This window comes from Chanodichthys erythropterus, chromosome 12 (assembly GCF_024489055.1).
Source record: "Chanodichthys erythropterus isolate Z2021 chromosome 12, ASM2448905v1, whole genome shotgun sequence".
NCBI lineage: Eukaryota > Metazoa > Chordata > Actinopteri > Cypriniformes > Xenocyprididae > Chanodichthys > Chanodichthys erythropterus.
Window position 1 is genome coordinate 43035095 of NC_090232.1, and position 24478 is coordinate 43059572.

General features: G+C 37.0%; 1 protein-coding gene across 28 annotated transcripts; it reads left to right on the forward strand.

The window, feature by feature from the left end:
* The first annotated feature begins 180 nt into the window (after positions 1 to 180).
* On the forward strand, positions 181 to 23861 carry osbp (oxysterol binding protein). Of its 28 annotated transcripts, none has more exons than XM_067402405.1 (21): positions 181 to 247; positions 1197 to 1367; positions 6055 to 6263; positions 6388 to 6544; positions 6833 to 6944; positions 7083 to 7281; positions 8927 to 9041; positions 9215 to 9278; positions 10524 to 10691; positions 10775 to 11020; positions 11116 to 11236; positions 12717 to 12820; positions 13154 to 13249; positions 13438 to 13625; positions 15274 to 15524; positions 15634 to 15672; positions 16388 to 16435; positions 16528 to 16566; positions 18390 to 18428; positions 18866 to 18895; positions 22262 to 23861. In XM_067402405.1, the coding sequence occupies exons 2-21, from the start codon at positions 1234 to 1236 to the stop codon at positions 22402 to 22404; spliced, it is 2502 nt and encodes an 833-aa protein (XP_067258506.1). In that variant the 5' UTR covers positions 181 to 247; positions 1197 to 1233; the 3' UTR covers positions 22405 to 23861. The 28 variants fall into 28 exon arrangements, with proteins under 28 accessions (XP_067258506.1, XP_067258508.1, XP_067258507.1 ...); XM_067402407.1 differs by lacking the exon at positions 181 to 247 and adding an exon at positions 281 to 404; XM_067402406.1 differs by lacking the exon at positions 181 to 247 and adding an exon at positions 500 to 521.
* Positions 23862 to 24478: the final 617 nt, after the last annotated feature.

A 24478-nucleotide genomic window follows, 5' to 3' on the forward strand; every position in this document is an offset into this window, starting at 1 on the left:
GCAGCTTTATTAGGCTACTATTTATCACATTTACTCATTAAAAACAAATCAGTTTCAACTAAAATGTCATTAACGAGTAAGTCACATCATTTTTACACATGTATTGACCAAAATCAGGTCGGTATCTGTATTCTGCGCACTGGAAAAGATACGATAATGTGACTTTTATGCGAGTTGTGTGAGTAACTCACTCCTGTGATCTCATGTCACTGACTTCCTTCTTCAGAGGGGATCATTGAGAGATCAGGTAAGAGCTGGCCTGCACTAACACTCTTTAAATCACATCAACACTGGGCATTTCACATCTCCCCGTCTTGTCATGTTGTTTTCGGCTGTTTTCCAGAGGTTTCATCTGATGTTATGCTTTAATTGACGGGATATCTGTCATTATACAGAGCTTGAAGGTTAGCACAGGCTAGTTAGCTTCAGTTTAACACACATTCCCCCACACGCTAACATTATTACAGCTCTTTTAGAGGATGAACGCGCATTTGAGTGGTTCATAGTTGATTTATCATCACGTAAGTGTTTAATTTATGAATATGTTCGTGTTTTTTGACTGTACGCGTTCATGTCTCGCGATAGCGCGTCAGTTTTATTAGCCGTTAGCTGAATTAGCCGTCAAAGTCATTTTACGTTTACATTTATGCACATGCGTATTAGCAAACTGGGTTTTTATTAAAACCTCAAGAGTGTTTGTATTGTTTTTCAAAGCGGTGTTAACAGACTTGTCATTTAAAGGTCGTTTGAACTCGTAGTTGTGTGTGAATGACTCCTTCATACAGGCCTCATTTATCTAAACAAAGTTAAAACTAGCCCGAGATTTGTTTGTTTTTATTTGTGACGGTCATAAACGCTGTTGTTTAAGGGGTTTTGTTTTAATTCGTGTCTATAAATGAAATTAAGTAGGGTCACTGAGTGACACGTAGGCGAAACTGACATGATATCTACTAGGCTAGTATAACACACATTTCAGCCTTTATTTTGGCAAGATTTGGGATGTGTTTCAAAACTTAGGGTGCTGTGAACCCTTTAGGCAGCACAAAAAATGATGTGTAGGCGGGGAACAAAACAAATTGGGTGTGTATGTAAACATTTCAGTTGCCCTGGCAAGAAAGTCTGAGTTTGTCCACCATGGTGTGAGTCACACAAGTATATGTGTCAACTAACCCGTTTAACCCTTTGTGTTCATCCAGACCCCCGTCAGACACTGTGAAGCCACGGGCTGTCGTGATGTCGGAGCCCAAAGCGCCCATCCCGGCCCCTGGAGACACCTATAAAGGCTGGCTCTTTAAATGGACTAATTACATCAAGGGATACCAAAGGCGATGGTTCGTCCTGAGCAATGGCTTGCTGTCTTACTACAGGTGAGTTTGTGATGTGTTATTGTTGTTTATTATCAAGCTCTATAGACAAAAATAAGTTATCAGGTATCGTTTCCGTCAGACAACATGTCTGGCAATGGCTGATAGCAACTTTTGATGGCCTAATGAACCCTTTGTGACGCTGTCAAGTGTTCTTTGGCCTTTCACCAATATCTGATAAGGCGCAAAGATTTAGATAGTGAAATTACTTGATATTCTTGGCATGGTAAGCATTGCCATTGCTCACAGAAACCTCTAACTATTAAAGAGGAGGCTTTGATTGTTTTTGGGAGGCTCGAATGTTCAAAAAATGCATTATTTTTCTCGTATTTGACATTGTTGCAGCTCCTTTCTTCCCAGTCTGTCAGTAAACGCTCCGTTTTGTTCCGGTCTCTATGAAGCCCCTCCTTCTGAAAAGCACAATGTGCTCTGATTGGTCGACCACTTCGAGTGCGTTTCAGAAATGTCACGGCCCTTACCATAGCTGCGAGTTTCAACACACTACTTACTAACTCAACCAGGCCTCGCCTCCTTTTTTTTTTGTGTGTATGTCTTGGGCGGGAATTATTTAAATTAGGAATATTGTGACGGAAGAAAAGTCGAGACTACAATGGAGGTCAGAAACGGTGATATAGAGAATAACTCCCGCTGGAGTGACTTTGTAACTTTTCAGACCTTTTTCATGCTCAAACAACAACACACTAAAGAAAGTTGAAAATGTAAGAAAGCATAATAGGTCTTTAAGCTTATGCACATAACCCGTCCCATATTGTTTGTGCTGAACTAATGATGTCTCAAGTCATACGACTTTGAAGCGACTTGTGGATGCTAAGCAGGCAAAAAAAACCTCAGGACCTTTTGTCTGTCTGTAAGATGATACCATTTTACGTAATTAGATTTGAGTTGATGTGCTGGTGAAGCTGCATTCATCTCACTGGGCTCTGTCAATTATTAATACCGCATGTGAGAGCGTGCAGGAGCGCCCGCATGTGTGTCTGTTTGCTCGTGCGATCCTCACTGTTTGTTCAGCAGTTTGAGATGAGAGGATAACACATTCTTTAAAATCCACCCCTCATCGCCTGATGTCTAACTCTGTAAATATAACTCTACAAGGTCTCAACAGTCCTTTGGCCATTTTTGCTTTCCTTATTATGTTGTATTTGTGCATGAATACGAAATGTAAATATCATTAAATGAATACTGTGTTAAAGCCACACCAAAGCAAATAAAAACGGTCTGTTTTACAATAGTGCTTCATTCAGATCGAGCTGAAAAAGTGCTGTTTGTGGCACTGAATCATCCAATTTCACGACTATGAGGCTTTTTTGGCTCTTTGTGAATGGATGCACTATTGTTCAACAGTTTGTGGCCAGACTTTTTTTAAAGAAAGAAATGAATACTTTTATTCAGCAAGACTGCATTAAATTGATTAAAAGTGACAAAGACATTTATAATGTAACAAAAGATTTCTATTTCAAATAAATGCTGTTTTCTATCCATCAAAGAATCCTGAAAAAAGTATCACAGTTTGCACAAAAAAATTGAAGCAGCACAACTGTTTTCAGTATTGATTATAATAGAAATGTTTCATTAGCAGCAAATCAGCACTCTTTTTGAACAGTAATGTAAATAAAAACCATGCAATTCTTATAAAATTTGATTTATTTTTAATGTAGTAATTATTAATAAATCTCAAAAGCTTACGGTGTCAAATAAATGAGCATTTAAGCAGTTATAAAGCACATTGCACACTTTCTAAATGTTGCATTTAGATGTTTATCATACAATCTGTTACATGTGAATCAAATTTAATGCTGAATTTTGTCCGTTGTTCAAAACGAATATACATATTTTCCTTGACTAATATAACAGATGCTTGTCTGATAAATCCAGAAGCGCATTACATATAAATTATTTGCACAAAATAACAAAATACAGTGGAAACTTCCTAATCTGTTACCAAAATGTTTTAGTATTAAGCACTGTCTCCACTGTCAGGTTCTGATTTCTATAGTAAACATACATTTTTATGAAATGTCTCCTCAGCTAGAAATAGTTTTTTGTGATCACACTAAATAATTCTTCAGTAACTGTGTAAATCATGGAAATCCATGAGTCAAATGATGTGGGAAGTCTGACTGTAGCATTACAGTGTAAATAAAAGGCACAAGTGCACATTGTCTTTTCCATCTCCACATGACCATTTTGATTGGCTGAGTGAGTTTGGGTCACGTGACTGTCTTAACAGGTCATCTCTGTTCAGGAGGATCACACGCTCTACTTAAGGCTTGATTTCAGCACTTCCTTTGGTCCTGCAGGCGGTCATCAACAGTTTCTCATCACTCTCATTGTGTGTGTGTGTGTGTGTGTGTGTGTGTGTGTGTGTGTGTGTGTGTGTGTGTGTGTGTGTGTGTGTGTGAGATTCATCAGGAAATGTAGAGGGCGAGTTAGAGATTTCAGGTTACAGGCTCTGGGCTGTTAAATCGCCTGGCATCGGTCTTGTGCTATGTCATAGATCGTCCAAACTGGTCTTGTCTCATTTCTTTCTGCCGAGTATGGAAAATCCTGAGAACTGGTGATTCATCAGTGTTGCCAAATTACAGTGAAGATGGAAACTTTATTTATATGTGATATATTTGGTGCTGTTTACATATGAGCTGTTTACCAGGATTACCTCTTCTTTTATACAGCACAATACTGGCATTTTGACATTCTGTGTATATTTGACTTTTTAAGCGCAATAAGCAGTGAAAAATAACTCGATTTAGTACTGAGAGGCGGCTTTATGTGCGCACACTTTGGATGTGAGGACAAAATTGGGAATGAGTAAAAGTATGCAACCCCACACCGAAATTCAAGCCCTCTAACACATTCTTTTCAAATGAAATGAGTGAGGGGAGTTTGTGTGTTGACTCACTGTTGAAGAGATGAGCGAGAGAGAAAGCGCAGCTGGTATCGTGCATCTATTCTGTGGAAAATGAGTATTGTAAGTGTTTCAGATATTTCAGTATCAATATGTATAGCAAAATCAATATTTTTGACAACACTTTATTGCACACAGTTTATAATTTCAGATGTCTTTCTAAAAGACTACAGTTGAAAAATGAATATATTGTATATAAATTTAAACCCGTCAAAGTGGCTAGTAGGAGTGACTGTGTTACACACCACTGTTGAAATTGCACATTTGGCGGATTGGCGGGTGTTAATGACAAGCACTGCTTGTATAAGATTATTGTATTTATTAAAGTTTTGAATTAGCTTTAATTTGTATATTTTCAGTCTCAAACAACTCGTCTCATTATGAATATGAATTGAGTTTATTGAATATTTTGCAATAAATGTGTAATACAGTGGCATGAAAAAGTATGTGAACCCCTTGCAGAAACTGTGAAAATGAGAATTATTTTCATAAAATAAGAGGGATCACACAAAACACATGTTATTTTTTGTTTAGTACAGTCCTGAGTAAGATATTTTACATAAAAGATGTTTGCATTTAGTTCACAAGACAAAACAATAGCTGAATTTATTAAAATGACCCCATTCATAAGTATGTGAACCATTGATTCTCAATACTGTGTGTGGTTACCTGATGATCTACGACGTTTTGATGTTGTGTGATGGTTGTTCATGAGTCTCTTGTTTGTTCTGAGCAGTTAAACTGAGCTCTGTTCTTCAGAAAAATCCTCCAGCTCCTGCAGATTCATCAGTTTTCAAGCATTTTTTGCATATTTGAACCCTTTCCAGCAGTGACTGAATGATTTTGAGATTCATCTTTTCACACTGAGGGCAATTGAGGGACTCAAACACAACTATTAAAAAAGGTTCAAACATTCACTGATGCTCCAGAAGGAAACATGATGCATTAAGAGCTGGGGGGTGAAAACTTTTGAATTCAAATATCAAAAAAAAGGTACTTAATTTGAACTTGTACTTAATTTTTCTGCCAGGAAACATGCAAGTATCTTCTGTTGGTTCCGAAGGGCAGTACTAAATGAAAAACAATGATATTTAAACAAAATAAGAAAAATTGTGACATCTTCATCCTGTTCAAAAGTTTTCACCGCTGGAAAGGGTTCAAATATGCATAATATATATGCAAATATATATATCATTTTGAATTTGTAATCGATGACTTACAGAACATAGTTTTATATTGTACTGTTGTTTCTCTTTTGATTTATTCATCTTGAAGCTGGTGGGATTAATTCATGTCTCAGAATTATTGAAGAAGAAATTTTTCAGAATATTTGCTAAGCTCGTAAACATGGGGCTCTTTTTCAGTCTGATATCAGATACTGCGATAGCAGCAGTTACGTATCTTCTGTCACATAAATGCACAAGAGTGAAAGAAACTCTAGCTGAAGCCATTTCTCGAATGCTTGCCTTTCAGTGCTGATTCATGAATATTGCATCAGATGCTGAAAAACAGCTGTCAGGAAGCTTTTGTTCAAGTTTGTGCTTGCAGAGTTTAAAGAGCGCCTGATGAATTCTCTTCTAGCCTCGCAGAACCAGACTTTGACTATCATTATCAAGTATAAACACATTGCGTGTTATTCTGGCATCCCTGGGGCCATCTGAATGTCATGTAAACCATGTTTAAAACTAAAATTGGATATGACTATGACCAACTGAAGTGTTTCATCTTGAACACCTCATCTTATCTCCATCCCTTTTGCTCTTCCAGGACCCAGGCGGAGATGGGCCACACGTGTCGGGGCACCATAAACCTGGCCACAGCCAATATCGCGGTGGAGGACTCGTGCAATTTCGTCATCTCTAATGGCGGCACGCAGACGTATCACCTGAAGGCCAGCTCAGAAGTGGAGCGGCAGCGGTGGATCACAGCACTGGAGCTGGCCAAAGCCAAAGCTTTCCGCATGCAGGCTGAATCGGGTAAGTCACGCCCCCTACTAACATTGGGAATGGAACAGGAAGCAGCATTTGAGAATAGCACACTCATACTTTTTGGGGTGGAAAGCGTTTTACAGTTCTTGTTCCTCTTTTTCTTTCTCTGCAGATGATTCTGGGGACGAGTCCTCTCCTCCTGCCTCAGGACAGGGTGGAGGCTCACGTAACTCAGAGGTGCAGTCCACTCTCCGGACCTTGGGCAGCAAAGTGGAGGATCTGAGCACCTGCAATGACCTCATCGCCAAACACGGCTCTGCACTTCAGCGGTCAGTCTGTCTTTCTCTACCAGTTATACCAGTTTCTCTACTAAATATAGAAATAATTCACAAATACATCGACACACTCATATATATGTATGTATATATATATATATATATATATATATATATATATATATAAATAATGTTTATGTGTATGTGTGTGATTTTATTTCAGCTTTAATTAATTTTTTCAAATAACGAAAAAATTTTTTTCCCCCACTCAGATTTGGCCTTTGTGCTCACATAAAGTGTCTATTTGCTGTCCATTTTGTTGATTCATATGTCTTCTTTCAGGTCTTTGTCTGAGCTGGAGGGAGTTCGGCTGGAAGGACAGACAAGTGAAAAGATTCGGCAGGTGACAGAGCGCGCCACGCTCTTCCGTATCACCTCCAATGCCATGATCAACGTAAGACAGCCAGGCAATATACTTGCTTTAGGGAAAAAAGCCGTTCACTTCATCATTCACTTGTGGTTGTCTGTTTCGCACACAGAAACCACTCTGTTAAACGTATTCTTAACGATTCTCTGACAATCTGATACCCAGGCCTGCCGGGACTTCCTGGCATTGGCTCAAGCTCACAGTAAGCGCTGGCAGAAAGCCTTGCAGGCAGAGAGAGAGCAGAGAGTCCGACTGGAGGAAACACTGGAGCAGCTCGCCAAACAACACAACCATCTGGAGAGAGCCTTCAGAGGAGCGACTGTACTGCCTCCTTCCCAGAGCAACCCTGCCATAGACAGCAAAGGTACAGAATCACAGAAACATTGGGCACCACAAAATAATATATAGACTAATATATAAACACAGCTTTCTAATGCATTGTCTTCACTAGTTGCGCACAACAATGAGAAGACACCTAGTGATGTCCGACTCCAAAACGAATGACCCTTATGAGCAAATCCTTTTGAATGAATCAGTCAGATTGATTCACAAGTCAGTTTGAGTCTGCCTCACAACACACACTGTTTTCAGTAAATTAACACATCTTTTTCATTTATTTGCACAAATATAGAACTATGTGACAGCAACATTTACCTAAATATACACTATTGCTCAGAAGTTTGGGGTCAGATGTTTTCTGAAAGAAATCTCTTCTGCTCACCAAGGCTGCTTTTTTGGCCTTCTTTACATTAATGCCTCCTCCATTCATTCATTCATTCATTCATTCATTTATTCAAAAATACAGTAAAACAGTAATATTGCAACATAATGGTACAATTTCAAATATATTGTAAAAATTTAAAAAGTAATTTATTCCTGTGATCAAAGCTGAATTTTCAGCATTATTACTCCAGTCTTCAGTGTCACATGATCCTTCAGAAATCATTCTATTATGATGATTTGATGCTCAAGAAACTTTTCTTATTATTATCAATGTTGAAAATAGCTGTGCTACTTTTTATTTTTGTGGAAACAGATTTTTTTTCAATATTATTTGATGAATAGAACATTCAAAACAACAGCTTTTATTTGAAATAGAAATCTTTTGTAACATTATAAATTCTGTATTGTCACATTTGGTCAAATTGAAGGAACTGAATTGAAACTCGCAATTGCATGTTATAAAGTCAGAATTGTGAAATAAAAGTCGCAATTTTGACTTTATATCTCCCATTTCTGACTATATATTACGCTATTCTGACTTTATATCTCACAATACTGACTTTATATCGCAATTCTGACTTTGCATCATGCAATTCTGACTATAACTTGAAATTGTGTGATAAAAGTCAGATATCACTTTATAAGTCAGAATTGTGAGATAAATTAAAAAGGTAATTGCTAGTTTTTATATCTCACAATTCTGACTTTATATCGCATTATTCTGACTTTATCACAATTCTGACTTTGCATCAATCAATTCTGACTATAACTCGAAATTGTGTGATTATAAAAGTCAGATATCCCTTTATAAGTCAGAATTGCAATAAAAAGTCACAATTACCTTTTTATTTTTTTATTTTTTTTATTTAGTGCATCCTTGTGGAATAAAAATATTAATTCCTTTAAAAAATAATCTTATGGACTCCAAACTTTTGGTAAGATATGGTAGTATATTTTATTAAAAAATTTTGTAACTGAAACATTTTGGGTGATACAAATGAATCATTGAATCAAATTTTTTTTTTTTTTTTTTTTACATTTAATAATTTACAATTGGAACTGATTTCAAATGCCTTTTTCTAGTCTTTAAGAAACGTATTGGACGATTAAAAATCTTTGCGATGCTTGAAGTATTGCAGTATTAAATATTTTATATATCACCCAGAAAGATGAAATCCTGGGAACTCTAACACCCATTTCTATATCTAATATCTCTAGCTATACATTTAAATATGACATACAGAGTACCTGTATATCTTATACTTCCTGCTTTCTTCGTCCCATAGGCTCAGCTGCATCAAAGGGCGACGCCAGTGATGAGGACGAGGAGAACGAATTCTTTGATGCTTGCGAGGACGTTCAAGAGTTTATCACTGTTCCAGCAGACCCCAAATATCACAGGTCTTTGTTTACTCCCTCGCTCCTGTGGTTTACTCTCATCCCTCTCTGACTCTTAACTCACTTCTCATATAAGTGTTACTGGACCTAAGTGTGTGTCCTCTGCCTTCCCTTCCCCTTCCTCCTCTCTCACATTCTCTGGCTCTCTCATACTCTCTAATTTCCATTTCTCTCAGGAGATCTGGCAGCAATGTCAGCGGAATCAGTAGCGAGCTGGGAATGGACGACGGGACGACATCGGTAAGGCGCTATGTTTATAGCGTTTATGTATGTGAACCAAATTTGATTTCATATGCGGTCTAGATAAAAAAAAACAAAAAAAAACATAGTTGCTTTGTTTCCATCCAAAGTTGTGATTTTAACTTGTGCGCAAAATTGGAATATCGCATAAAACATTTGCGAATAAACAACCATTTCCGTCCCATGTGCTCAACAGAACAAAATCTTCACTTCCTGGGAAATTGGCGAAAAATATCTGTATTAAAAAAAGTTGCTGCAATTGAGGAAGCCACTGTGGCTCCTTTTTTGTATGTCATAAATGAACGAAACACAACATGTTATCTTTCGTTCGGGGGCGATGCCTGATGTTTAGGAACTCAATCATGTGCGACAGTTCTGGCAGGTAATTATACTAAATCATTTTGATGACAGACTTTGGCAACATTTGAGATGCTGTGCAAATTGGTCCGCTGGTTAGTCCAGTTATCCAATCTAGGGCTGTCTATTTTTAAAAATCCTCATTTGCAATTTACTCATGTTGAGTAACCGGCAAAATAAGGGAAGTGGCGCATACCACAGACGAGAATTTAGATCACTTTCTAAGGCTGCACGATATATTAAAACCATTTAAAAATCATACTAGAGCATAGTGCTATTGTGAATTCACAAAGACTGTGATTCATTTGAATAAATATATGCCTAGCAGGTTTAGTATTACATGCGTGTAGGTTACGTGCCTCTCAGAGCGGCTCCGTTCACAGTGAATGCAACTCCACATGAATTGTTATCATTTACATTCGTGGAAGTTTTAAACAAGGATTTGATCATGCTGTCAGTGTAACAACAATCACCAGGTTGTTGGCGCCCTCTGCAGGCTCTTGTTTGGTCTATTTTTATTACCACAAAAAAAAAATCTGATTACTTGATCAGTCATCAAAATAATTGACCAATTACCGAAATATTTGTTATTGACAGCCCTAATACAATCACATCCTCTGTTGAGGCAAAGTTTTTTGTTGCATGTCAAGGGATTTATTCTGTAAATGTGTCTCCATCCTAGTTTATCCATGTCTTCTTAACAGATTAAAAAATCCACCTCAATTGAGTGCCTGTTTTTTTTTTTTTTATATACATTTATTCGCATCTTGGTGTTTCCATCCAACATTTTTATGCAATATCCTAAAATTCGCATAAAAATAGGTGGAGGAAAACAGCCTTTGATGTCTGAAGTTCATGTTTGAACGCATTTTTTTTCATCTCTCACAGCTAGACGAGCAGTCTCTGGCATCCAATCCCGAGTCTCCGCAGTCCCAGGAGGTGGTGCCTGTGAGGAAAAGACGGACCCGAATCCCAGATAAACCGAATTACTCTCTCAATTTGTGGAGCATCATGAAGAACTGTATCGGAAAAGAACTCTCCAAAATCCCAATGCCTGTACGCTCATCTGTGTTTTTATGAGAAATCCCAAACAGCCCAGATTCATGGCTTTGCTTTCAATGCGTCCCTTCTTTTCCCAGGTGAACTTCAACGAGCCCCTGTCCATGCTGCAGCGTCTCTCAGAGGATCTCGAGTATTACGAACTGCTGGACCGGGCGGCCAAGTGCCAGAACTCTCTGGAGCAGATGTGCTACGTGGCAGCTTTCACCGTTTCCTCATACTCCACTACGGTTCACCGCACGGGCAAACCCTTCAACCCTCTGCTGGGGGAGACGTTTGAGCTGGACCGTCTCCAGGAGAGCGGCTACAGGTCCCTCTGTGAGCAGGTGAGGGGACATCAGCCTTTGTTTATCCAGCTTCTTGAAATAAAGCGAATTGTGTTTGAAACTTAACCCGTTCTTTGTCCTGTCTCTCTCCTCAGGTTAGCCATCACCCTCCGGCTGCGGCTCATCATGCAATCTCCGAACGAGGCTGGACCCTGAGACAGGAGATTGCCCTGGCCAGCAAATTCAGGGGCAAATATCTCTCCATTATGCCCCTGGGTAACTATTTATTCTATTTTCGACCTTATCACCATGTTCAAGTTTTAAAGTAGCATGCTTTCATTTAACAGAGAAGATTTTTTCTCACATTAGAAATGTAATGTAGAGTGGAGAAAAAATGCATTTTGGACACTTAAGGTGCATCTGTGTTCATGTAATTTTGCACTATTCAGTGACTTTTTGTAGTATAAATAGTGTGAGTAGTGTATTCACGTAGGGGTGTGTGATATACCAGTAGACTCGATTAATCGGTAGAAATTTGACCAGTAGAGATTTTGGACTATGTCACGAAAGCTTATCATCTGCATGCGTTTTTAAGCATTGCCATTTAAAATCAAGTGATTTTAATCCGTGGAAGCACATAAAGCAGCGAAAGAGAACTCAATTCAGTTTCTGAGTGCTGTCTGAGAGTCATGGAGCATGCTAGTGTTGAACACAGTTCTTTTTGCCTCCTTTTTGGGCTTGAATGGTTAAATACACACACTTATGTGTATATAAAAAAAAAAAAAAAAAGCTCATCTTTGCAAGTATCCTCATAAACAGTCATTTATGTCTTAAGTGGACGTAAATAGTTCAGAAACAAAGCATGTATGTATCCGTGCATTCGGTCTTAAAGTGACAGCAGCCTAATAAGCTTCTGTCTGTGTCATTAATGTTAATCAAACAACATTAGACAAAGAGAAAATCACTCTGACTGAATCATATTTGTGACTTGATAAGAATAAATTTCTAATCTAATTTGCACAGTGAACATTTAATTTATACAACTTATTGTATTTTTTTATTTCCAGTGCTAGAAGTTTTTCTTATTTTTTCAGACTGTTTACTTGTCTTTAGTAAGCTTGAGAGTTTAAAAAAATCACAGGCTAGTATTAGTTTTTTGTGATATTGAAATTAGACAAATTATGAAATTTCAATGCCATCAAAATGTTCATATCATAATTACCTTATTTAAATAAAAAATAACAATATATCGTAAAATAAAATGACTTACATTGTGATATAAGATCATATCGCCCACCCCTGTGTTCACACTAAATCCAAAATCCAAAAAGCACATTTTAAATGACTCACTTAATTAACTCGAAAAATTGAAGTGTGGAATGTTGGCCGCTTCATGCACTCAACTATCACAGTTTTAATTATGAAGCGGATATGGAGGGGCTGACAGACTTTGATGATGAATGACAAAATAACCTTGTAAAATGTATACACTATGCACTTATACACCATGTACTCAACCATGTAGTGTATAGTGGCCATTTGGGACTCAAGTTTAATCATATTAACTATGAACTTGTTCCACTAACAGACACATGCAAAGTGTCACAATAGTGTTACACAATACTACGTTACAATACTGTGGTTTATGAGTCGATGATTCTTTGTTCATATGAAAAGATGGATCTTTGAATGTCTTATGCTTGTCTTCAAACAAGAGTTTGTGAGCTCATTTTGAATTGCTTGTGTGTTTCTCCAGGTTCTATTCATTGTATCTTTGAGAAGAGTAACAATCACTACACCTGGAAGAAAGTCACAACCACAGTGCACAATATCATTGTCGGGAAACTCTGGATAGATCAGGTTGAGAACACAGTCTACTTAATTAGGCATATATATTTTCATATTCTCAGCATCAATGACTGCCAGGCTGATTTGTGTGTCTGTTACAAAATCAACTTGATGGTCTTGTCAGTAGATAATGGTACTTTTTAATTTGTTGTTTTTTAAAAAATCTGTTAAATTCTGGAACATCTGTCATTTTATATTATGTACATAAAATCATCATTTTCAGCCACTGGCCACCCTGTTTTTTTTGTGCATTTAAATGTTCAAATGTCGCCATTAAATTGCAATATCTATAGTGTGGCATTTCTTTTCATACATCAGCTCAGTTGTGTCTTTCTCTCGATTCAGTCAGGAGAAATAGACGTTGTGAACCACAGAACAGGCGACCGCTGTCATCTCAAATTCGCCCCGTACAGCTACTTCTCCAGAGATGTGGCCAGAAAGGTGAGTCAGCAACTGTTCCACTGACTTCTTTTTCCCAGCATGCAGACTCGTCAGTTTTGTTCCCTTTCATTCGTCACCCTCTAAACATTTTCATTTTTTTTTTTTTTTTTTTTTTTTTTTGCCTGTTCCATCCTTCTCTATTTGATGTCTGCTTTCACTTCCTCCTTGTGCAATGCCAAACTCTGTAGGTTACGGGGGTTGTGACGGATAAAGATGGGAAAGCGCACTATGTTCTCTCTGGGACGTGGGACGAGAAGATGGAATACTCTCGTGTGATGCAGAGCAGCAGAGGGGGGGAGAACGGTGCCGACGGACGACAGAAAACCGTCTATCAGACGCTCAAAGCCAAAGAGCTGTGGAGGAAGACTCCGCTGCCGTAAGATATTCCCAAACACGTACAATTAAAAGAATATTCTGTGGTGCGCAATTAACAGCATTTGTTCCTTATTTTCTTTAAAAAAATAAATATATTCTAGGTTACAGTTAGGCACTAATAATGGAAGTTAATGGGGTTGATTGATAAACGTCAAAAAGTGTAGCCACGATGTATAAAAAAAAAAAACTTCTGATTTAAGTTTTTAATTAATGCACCCATTTTAAAGGGTTAGTTCACCCAAAAATGAAAATTATGTCATTAATGACTCAGCCTCATGTCGTTCCAAACCCTTAAGACCTCTGTCATCTTCGGAACACAGTTTAAGATATTTTAGATTTAGTCCGAGAGCTTTCTGTCCCTCCATTGAAAATGTATGTACGGTAGACTGTCCATGTCCAGAAAGGTAATAAAAACATCATCAAAGTAGTCCATGTGACATCAGAGGGTCAGTTAGAATTTGTTGAAGCATCGAAAATACATTTTGGTCCAAAAATAACGAACTACGACTTTATTCAGCATTGTATTCTTTTCCGGAATCCTTTCCATTGAATTGTTATTTTTGGACCAAAATGTATTTTCGATGCTTCAACAAATTCTAACTGACCCTCTGATGTCACATGGACTACTTTGATGATGTTTTTATTACCTTTCTGGACATGGACAGTCTACCGTACATACATTTTCAATGGAGGGACAGAAAGCTCTCGGACTGAATCTAAAATATCTTAAACTGTGTTCCGAAGATAAACAAAGGTCTTACAGGTTTGGAACGACATGAGGGTGAGTCATTAATGACATAATTTTCATTTTTGGGTGAACTAACCCTTAAACAGAAGAATTCTTCAGTCGTTACACCAGTAGGTGGCGACAAGTGACTGTTACAAAAATGTATTTGTCATTAAAGCATTCAGGAGATTCATTCAAAACACTGATTGTTTGACAATCTTTATGAGTGTCATTGAATCATTCATTCAAACAAAACAAAAAAAACAATTATTGCTGTTGTTGTTATTATTATTGAAATACTGTAATACTATTGAAATAGTGAAAAATAATAATATTAAATACTGTTTTTATTTTACAATACAATACTATTGCAGTAGTAAAATATCACTAGTAAATTTTTAGTGAAAAATATTGTGAATAAATTATTGAATTGATTTTATTATTATTATTGTATAGTTGAATTCTGGGGGAAAAATTTATTGTTTGATCACATGCCTGATTATTTAAGTGATTTTATAAAATTATAAGCTTCACTTTTCTGCTTCACAAATCCTCAAAAAATTGGCCCTCATTCACTTTTTCATTGTAAATGTCTCACTCTAACCTCGGTTTTGCTTTTCTTTTTCTTTTTTTAAAGAAAACAAGGCATAAGTCAATACATCAGAATTACGCCACAAATGCTATTACTTGCTGTCAGCTGCTTAAATTGTTTTGATCATGGAATACTTCTTTAATTAATGAATATTAATTAGAATACATGACTGGAATTCTAATGAAGGTTACGAAGTAATGTCACCATTCCCTTATTAATATTTGAGTAGTTGTAGCCTTGGCTTAGTATTTAGTGGATGCTTTTTGAAACATCGAGTTGTGATTCTCCTCCATCATTTTTCTGCCCTCTCTCTGTACTGTGCATATACAGTGATGGAGCTGAAAACATGTACTACTTCTCAACACTGGCGTTGACATTGAACGAGCCAGAGGAGGGCATTGCTCCCACGGACAGCAGAAGGCGGCCGGACCAGCGTCTGATGGAGCAGGGCCGCTGGGAGGAGGCCAACGCTGAGAAACAAAGACTGGAGGAGAAGCAGCGCACCGCCCGCCGAGAAAGAGAGCGAGAGGCCAACCGCACCTCCAGCCCTACAGAAGAGGGTAAGGAGCCAGCAGACGGGGGTAAAGTGACCTTTTATTTGTCCTTCTACACGTCTCTCCTCCTTTCTTCCGCCTTCTCGGCGTCTCTCGTTCACTCCCGTGTGTTCACTGTCTCTGTCTTTCCCTCAAGCTCTCATTGAGGACTCCATAACTGACTCGCCTCTAAAAAGCAAGTACTCCTGTTCTACTTCGTTTTCCCTTTACCTTTTCTCTTTTTAATTGTCGTCTTCTGAATTTTCTCAAATCTCACAAACACACACTGTAGTAGTGCTTATTTGCATATTATTAAAGTAGTAGTTCACCTAAAAATGAGCATTTTGTCATCTTGTTCCAAATCCGTATGACTTTGTTTTTTCTTCCGTAGAGCTTTTCCATATAATCAAAGAAAGGGACTCGGGCTGTTGAGCTCCAAACAGTGTTATTTTAGTAGCAGTAATACACTATTTTATATATTATTTAAAATTAATTTTTATCTTTATTTTCCATTTTAGAAAGTTAAATTGGTTAATTTTAGTAAATTTTGTGCTTTGAATTAAACTAAATGAAATTTAGCTAAAATAAAATTTCAGTTAACGACTATTTTATTGTAATTAACCATTTTTTATTTCATGAAAAATGACCAGTAAACTAGTTTTGTAACACTTTTTTTTCTGTAAAACTTCACTCTATGTACCACGTATAAAAGAAAAAGTCATATGAGGTATGGATCTACAAGGGTGAGTAAATGATGACAGGATTTTTATTTTTGGTGAACTATCCCTTTAATAGGAGCACTTTCCACGCCTCCATTATGCCATTCACTCATTGTATTCTTTCTTTTGTTTTTGTCTTAATTTGCATCCCCACTTTTAATTTTTGGCTGCTCGTCTCTCAACTCTGATCAGCTGAAGAAGTCGAGATTGCCAGTGAGCCCTCTGAGACCACTTACAAAAGCAAGTACCATCCCACCCCTCTCCCTAATCACTGTTTCTCACGTTTATCATCCAATCATCTTCATTTTTCCATCTGTCTATCCCTCCATCAGCTGACACGGATGAAACTTCCTCCGATCTTTCACTCTCAAGCAAGTAGCAGAATCAACACAAACCATTTAGTCTGTTTTAGGCTGTTTTCACACTTAGTTTGATTACTTTTATTTGAATTCTCCTTGCGTCATGCATATTTAAAGAGGACCTATTATGCTTTTTGGCATGTTCATCTTTCTTTAGTGTGAGGCTCATTAAAAAAGTCTGAAAAGTTACAAAGCACAAAATCAAACCAAAAGGAATTATTCTCTATATCAGTAACACTGTGTCTAAACTCTCTGAAACGCCTCCATTGTAGTCTTGAGTTTTCTTCCTGGAACGAATTTGTCACAATATTACTCACTTAAATCATTCCCGTCCAAGGCATACACAAAAAAAAGGAGTGAGGCCTGGTTGAGTTAGTTAGTAGTGTGTTGAAACTTGCGGTTATGGTAAGGGGCGTGACATTTCCCAATCGCACTCAAAGTGGTTGACCAATCAAGAGGGGGTTTATATAGACAGGAACTAAACAGAGCGTTACTGGATGAGATGAGCTGCAACAATGTGAAAAAATTATATTTTTTTGAACATTCAGGCATGAACTTGTTCTAGTAGAGCCTAACAACAAAATCAAGACTTTGTAAAAGGGCATAATAGGTCTTTAAACAAGCATTTCAAATCAGTTCCATGATGCATTTAACTTCCACTAGTGGGCAGTGTGAATGCATAAATTGCAGCACTATATAGACAGAAATTACACTCTAAAAAACACTGGGTTAAAAACAACCCAGTAAATATAGGACAGAACACATGTTGGGTTCAATTTACCTAGCAAATTGGGTTGTTTATTTAACCCAGCATAATGAGTTGATTCATTTTTACTGTAATACTACCTTTTTCCCCTTCATATATGAATGAATATTTATAGATTATAAACTTGCGTATATATATATATATATATATATATATATATATATATATATATATATATATATATATATATATATATATATATATATATATATACAACTTTATGGAATTTAAACTTCACACAACCTATGGTTTGCATGATAATTCCTTTATTTTCAATTATTTTTTTATAGTATAGCATATTTTATATCGTTTTAATACATGTTGCCTACATTTAAGCTTGTCTAACAAATATTAGAAGTAAAAACTAAACATGTAGAAGTAATTCAAGTGTAATCGACCAGTTTCCACCATAACGACACGGAGATGGCTCATGTTCGGCGGGGGAACTGCTAACTTCAGACCGCCACCTGTGTTTCACTCGTAGCTGAAAAAAGCTGTGACCGACTCCATAACCTGTCCATAAATAATCAGTGTACAACTCTGAGAAAATATTTTAACATCCTAAGTATTTATATTCTGTATCTTTTTGAATAAAATCATAACATTTTATGCAAGGCATCAGGCGTTTAAATCACTGCGACTCACATTGCGCCCCTTTGCATAAAATTAAAGGACATACAGAACAATAATGGAATTTTTAGATGAAATAAAATGTACTTAAAACTGTATTTTACCGAAGGCATTCACCAATTTGACGGAGCTTCACTGCTCTCTCCTGAAGAGGTCGTAAAAAGCCTGCGATTAAATAACTCAACCCCTGGGTTATGTCTGACCCAGGATCTGGGTTACACAAAAACTACTCAAACACTGGAAAAATAACCCCCCTAAAAAAATGACCCAGAAGATTCAACCCAGGATTTGGGTAGAAAAAAAATAACCCAATATTTTTTAGAGTGTCATTGTTGAAGTCCATTCCCCATTACTCTTTCATTTCTTCAGTTCACTCCTCCGGTGCATGCTAACCTGTCTCTCACTCCTCTTCTCTTTGCCTGCATCCCTCCATCTTCAGCTGAAACACTGCACGGCTCACATCCACCGGAGTACTCAAGCAAGTACCACACAGTTCACATAGATCGTTACAAAGCCAGACCGTTTACGGTTGTAAGCGCTGCATGTTTAAAGGGGTCAGATCATACATTTATTTAAAATTTTTAAGCAGATATCAGGAGGGTCAAATTGGCACCAAAAAAAAAACATTCGTTCTTTACTTTAGTTCTTCTTAACTCTACAAGTATTTCTTCATGACCATTAGATTTAAGTCTTATTTTTTTAACAACACAAGATCTACATTTTGTGTTAATATATTCATATGATCCTTTTAACTGTTGCAATTACAAGGTTTACACTGAAACTGTATTATCTCATGAAACACATTACACAGCCACCCATATTATCACACAACATTATAAAATGGCAGTCGTGTGGTCAGACTTTGACTTGTGAATTTGTGAGCACTGTCTCACTTTCTGCTCTGTCTCGCTCTAGTGGAGGGTCCTTTTGGAGCTCCGGTCAAAAGCAAGTAACATCCACCCCAAACCCTTGCAGCCCCTCCATCTCACACCTCTAATAGAGCTGGGCAGTGTGATCAATCAGAAAACTGTAGTTTAACCATTTAATTTTGACACTTCATGCCATTCTTAAGTGTGAGCATGTAGATTAAAATACAAGAGAGGTGTGCACATTCCTCAAACCCAAACAGGGCTCAGGTGCGGGACAAAGAAGTCAAACCGAAGCAAAAAACAAACGTAATGTCCGCATACTGATATAACTGCTTTATAAAAATAGATTATTGCAACGTTTCGACCAGGTGTGCCTGACGAAGACCCGATGGTCGAAACATTGCAATAAGCCAGTTTATTTTAATGAAGCTGTGCAGTTTGTTTTTTGCTTTATGTAAATCGTTTCCAACATATGCACAATATTTATTGTGATTTTATTTTTAATTTATATTTATTGTGATTTATTATATAAAGATACATATATATACATATATATATATATATATATATATATATATATATATATATATATATATATATATATATATATGTGTGTGTGTGTATATGTGTATATATGTGTATATAAATATATATATATATATATATATGTGTGTGTGTGTGTATGTATAAAACTAGTGCTGTCAATCAATTAAAAAATAACTAATTAATTGCACATTTTTCTGTAATTAATCGCAATTAATCACACCTAACATTGAATTTTTTAATTTATTTTTATATTGTAATAATTTCACATTTAATCTCCAAATTAATGTAAAAACAACATAATGACAATATATTTTAAATATTTGATCGAACAGGTAGAAAATATCCGTAAAGTTATCAAACACTTCATACTCATAACTGCATAATTTAGATTATTGATTTAAGATTTGTATTTATTTTTATTAAAGTTACAAAAGTTATTCAGTTAAGAGCAGTGATTGATTTCCTTTTTCTTTTGTTCTTTGATTAACATTAATGGCAGACTGTAGCTGGTTTAATAGGTTGCTGTCACTTTAAGACCTGTCACACATGACGTGGATCTGAATCCTATTTTTTTCACAATCCTTAGTGTTCATTTAACTTTATTTAACTAATTTTGGACCCACTTTATATTAAGTGGCCTTAACTATGTACTTACATTTAAATTAGTCATTTGATACAATTGCACTTATTGTGTACATACATGTTTTTACATTGTATTTTAAAAACACCTGCATGTAATTACATCTGTAATTAATTTCTGTAATTACATTTATAATTACACTGTTGACCCATCCCTTAACCCTTACCCTTAAACCTACCCATACCACCAAACGGGTCCCTAACCTTACCCGTATCCACCTCAATAGTTGCAAATGTGTTTTGCAATTCAGTAGGAACCCAATAGGTACATTGTACTTATTTTTTGATGTAAGTAGTTAAGGCCACTTAATATAAAGTGGGACCCTAATTTTAAGACTGTGCTTATTGAGAATATGCGGCAAAATGCTTGTTTTGACATAATGTTGTGGTTTTGTCCATTCACATGCGAAAGAGAGCTCAGTGCGACCAGCGAGCAGTGAAGTGGCTTTCTGTGTGCTCGATTTGTGTGTGACTGTCACACAGACAGGAGATTCACAGAAGTGCACCAGTACAGATTTAATTTTTTATTTAATTTTTTTGTCATATTGCGCTTGAATGGTTTAATAGCACTTGAATTTATGATATCATGATCATATAATGTAATGCAAGCTAAAGGATGATAGAAAAAAAATGTAATTGCATTAAATATTTCTTACCCGTTAAAGGTGCCCTAGAATTAAAAATTGAATTTAATTTGGCATAGTTACATAACAAGAGTTCAGTACATGGAAATGACGTACGGTGAGTCTCAATTGTCTTTCTAAATGTTTCGTTAGCATGTTGCTAATGTACTGTTAAATGTGGTTAAAGTTACCATCGTTTCTTACTGTATTCACAGAGACAAGACTGTCATTATTTTCATTATTAAACACTTGCAGTCTGTATAATTCATAAACACAACTTCATTCTCTATAAATCTCTCCAACAGTGTGTAATGTTAGCTTTAGCCACGGAACACTATCAAACTCATTCAGAATCAAATGCAAACATCCAAATAAACACTGTAGTTACGCGATTAGACATGTTGCATGACAAACACTTTGTAAAGATCCATTTTGAGGGTTATATTAGCTGTTTGAACTTTGTTTATGCTGTTAAAGGCAAGCGCGAGCTCCGGGGGCGGGGAGCGTGAGCATTTAAAGGGGCCGCAACCTAAATCGGCTCATATTTAATGATGCCCCAAAATAGGCAGTTAAAAAAATTAATAAAAAAAAACATCTATGGGGTATTTTGAGCTGAAACTTCACAGACACATTCAGGGGACACTTTAGAGTTATATTACATCTTTTAAAAAGACGTTCTACGGCACCTTTAAATTGAAAAAATTAATCGCATGCGTTAACACGTTAATATTGACAGCACTAATATAAACACATACACATAGTGTGTATATTTATATACTCTATGCATTTTTTTATATTTATTTAATTTTTACTCCAGAATGAAGTACAGTTTATTTATGGGATTGTGCAGAAATGAGCATTACTACATTATGTAATATATAGAACATTTGTGCGTGCAACGTCTATCAAAAAAAAAAACAACTTCATTGTTCTACACTTGCTATAATATAAAATTGTACTATATAACTTGGACCGTGATATAAAATGTAGGTCATACCGCCCACCTCTGAACTACCAATATTTGTTTCCCTCTTCGCTTTTTTATTTTTTTCTTCTGTTGACCATGTGCTTTTCTTAGCTCCTGTTTTTCAGCCTGTTATGTTAACGTAGAGTGCGAAATGTGTTGAATCAGAGATTATAGGTAATTGTGTAAGTTTAGATTAGATAGTTTAGTCAACGTTTGTCTCATAAGTTCCTGGCTACATTTGAAATGGTGCCTATTGGCTCGTTTTACATTAAGCGGCACGGTTCAGTTCAGTACAGTATGATTCGGGATGGTAAACCCTTATCTGGCTTGAGTTTCCACTGCCAACACTTGATGAGGTGTGCCAGAAAGTAGCGATCAATGTCATTTGGTACTGGTACTATTGTGCTAGGTACCCCAACAAAAGGGTCCCAAAAAAGTAGTACGGTACGGTTTGGAATTAGGGTACAATTCACAACTTCTGACAATGGAAGTGGCAAAAATTACGTACTGTACTGAACCGTTCCACTCGGTGGAACCGAGCCATATTAGTCGTCTGTTCTGTAGAAAAGACTGCAAAGGCTCTGTTTAGTTAATTGTACCCTCTTGTACCTACTATTCTTTAATTAAGTGACTGTTTGTTTGCTTTTGTATGTCCGTGTTCGATCAGGCGGTCATCCGGACAACTACAGGGCGATGTGGTTCGAGCGGCACGTCGACCCGGCGACAGGAGAGCCCACGCACATCTACAGAGGTGGATATTGGGAGGCCAAGGAACAGGGCAACTGGGACTCCTGCCCGGACATCTTCTGATCCGAATCGCGCACATGCCCCACAACACCCTCACTTTCCCTTTACCCCGAAAAAAACTAATCAAACGAAAGCTCAGTCAGCTGCCCCATTCTCTTTTCCCTATCGTCGTAGTATATCAAGATACACGTTCTCTCTCTTGCCAGCCGTGCTGTAATCAGTGGACATTAAAGGGACATCGAAATGGTTCGGGAATGCTCTCCCACAACCGTCCACTGTGTGTCGCTATCTATTCCTCGTGTTCACGGGGTTATTAAAGCATAGGGTTCATGGTTCAGTAGATGCTAGCGTTAGAAAAACATCCTTCTGAATCCCTTTCCTGCTCCACACGTCTTCCTCAGGCTGTGGACGTCACCTTCTTAAACATCCCGGGGATATGGAGGCCTGTTTGCTCGTGTGTGTGTGTGACTTAGCGAATGTATGAGTGAGTTTAGAGAAGCGCTGTAGTGCTCTTTGGTTGTGTGACAGACGTAGTTTAAGAGCTCGCCTTGGTTTGTGGATTTTAAAGAAGTAGTTTGCATTAATATGAAAGATTTGTCATTGCTTGCTCACAGCCTCATTGTTATTGCAGCTCTTTTGTCAAGCACCAAAAAACACATGATAGAAGTATCATGAATGGAGTCGCTATATATTCCAAGTCTTCTGAATCTATACGATGCGAGGAATTTCGACTGGCACACTAATTATGACGCAAGAGCCAGTGGCTTTTGGAGTCAATGACCATCAAATTGCACCATTTTTTTTAAATGAGCTTTGGCACATGTGAAGATTATCATTGGATAGCAACGTAAATTTCAGTCTTTCCTCAAAATAAGCTATCGTATTACTATGCATCACTTTTATGGTGCTTTTGAGTCATTATTTTGGTCCTTTTGACAGTTGTTGTGCATAAAAAGTCAAAATATGTATATTTGAACAACCCGAGGGCGAGTAGATAATGACAAAATTTTCATCATTTTTGCATGAACTATTCCTTTGAAACCAATCACACTTGGAATGTCCTCATTAGAAGCTGAGAGGACCGTGTCAGCCTCATTCTGATACAGTAACATCCGCTAAAATCACTTAAACTGACTAAAGAACTGTCCATAACCTACAGAACAGCATATCTGCTGATCCTCATGAGGGATTGTGCTGGTCTTTTCAGGAAAGCATCAATGTAGCCAGAGGAACACGTCGCACTGCTTGGTTTTAGTTTCAGTGTTTGAAACTGATGTGTAGAGCACGAGACACCAAAGGCACAACCTGTTTGTTGATGTTCCCCTTCATCCTGGTTACAGATGCTTTATGGTTCTGCGGTGTCCACAAACTGAGGCTCTCAAGTGTGTGTGAGAGTGAGTGTATTCAAATGGGCATGTGAGGTCAAGGGAGAACTCTCAAACTACCATGTGTGTGTGTGTGTGTGTGTGTGATCATGAGTAACGTATTTGGGGTTTGTTGTATATCCAGTGAAACAAAAATTTTATTTTCAAGTGTACTTAAAACACATGCGTGGGGAAAAAGCAAGAATACAGCAATGCAAAAACATTGCGATATTTGTGTATATATATCAAATAATGAAGTGAAATATTCATACTAATAATACCAATTCTTCTAATGCTGAAACTGACAGCTAGAGTTATAATTATGATGGTAATTTTGATGTAGTTTGAGGGTTCAACACAATTATTTGGACTTTTTATCTGTTTTTTGTTTGTTTTTTGTCTTTTTGATATGGGAAGCGACGACACATCTGTTTTCTCCCATAGCAAAGATGATGTGTTTGATTATTGTCCTTTAATGGATCCAGACTAATGGAAATTTTATATATATATATATATATATGTACATCTATCCCATCATTGTCCTATTCCGTTAAAACAGCCGTGAATTCAGTTATACTGCTGTTTGTAATCATTACAGTTTTCTTTGTTTGCAGTCTCTTTTTATTTGTACAACTTTGATTTATTTTCTTTGACTGTCATTTCTCAAGTTTTTCCTCACTACCGCTGGTTTTCATTCTCGTTTGTCCTGTTCGTGTTGTCCCTCTCTTGGCCTCTGATCATTGTGTTATGGCACAGAATTGCTCTCGACTGTC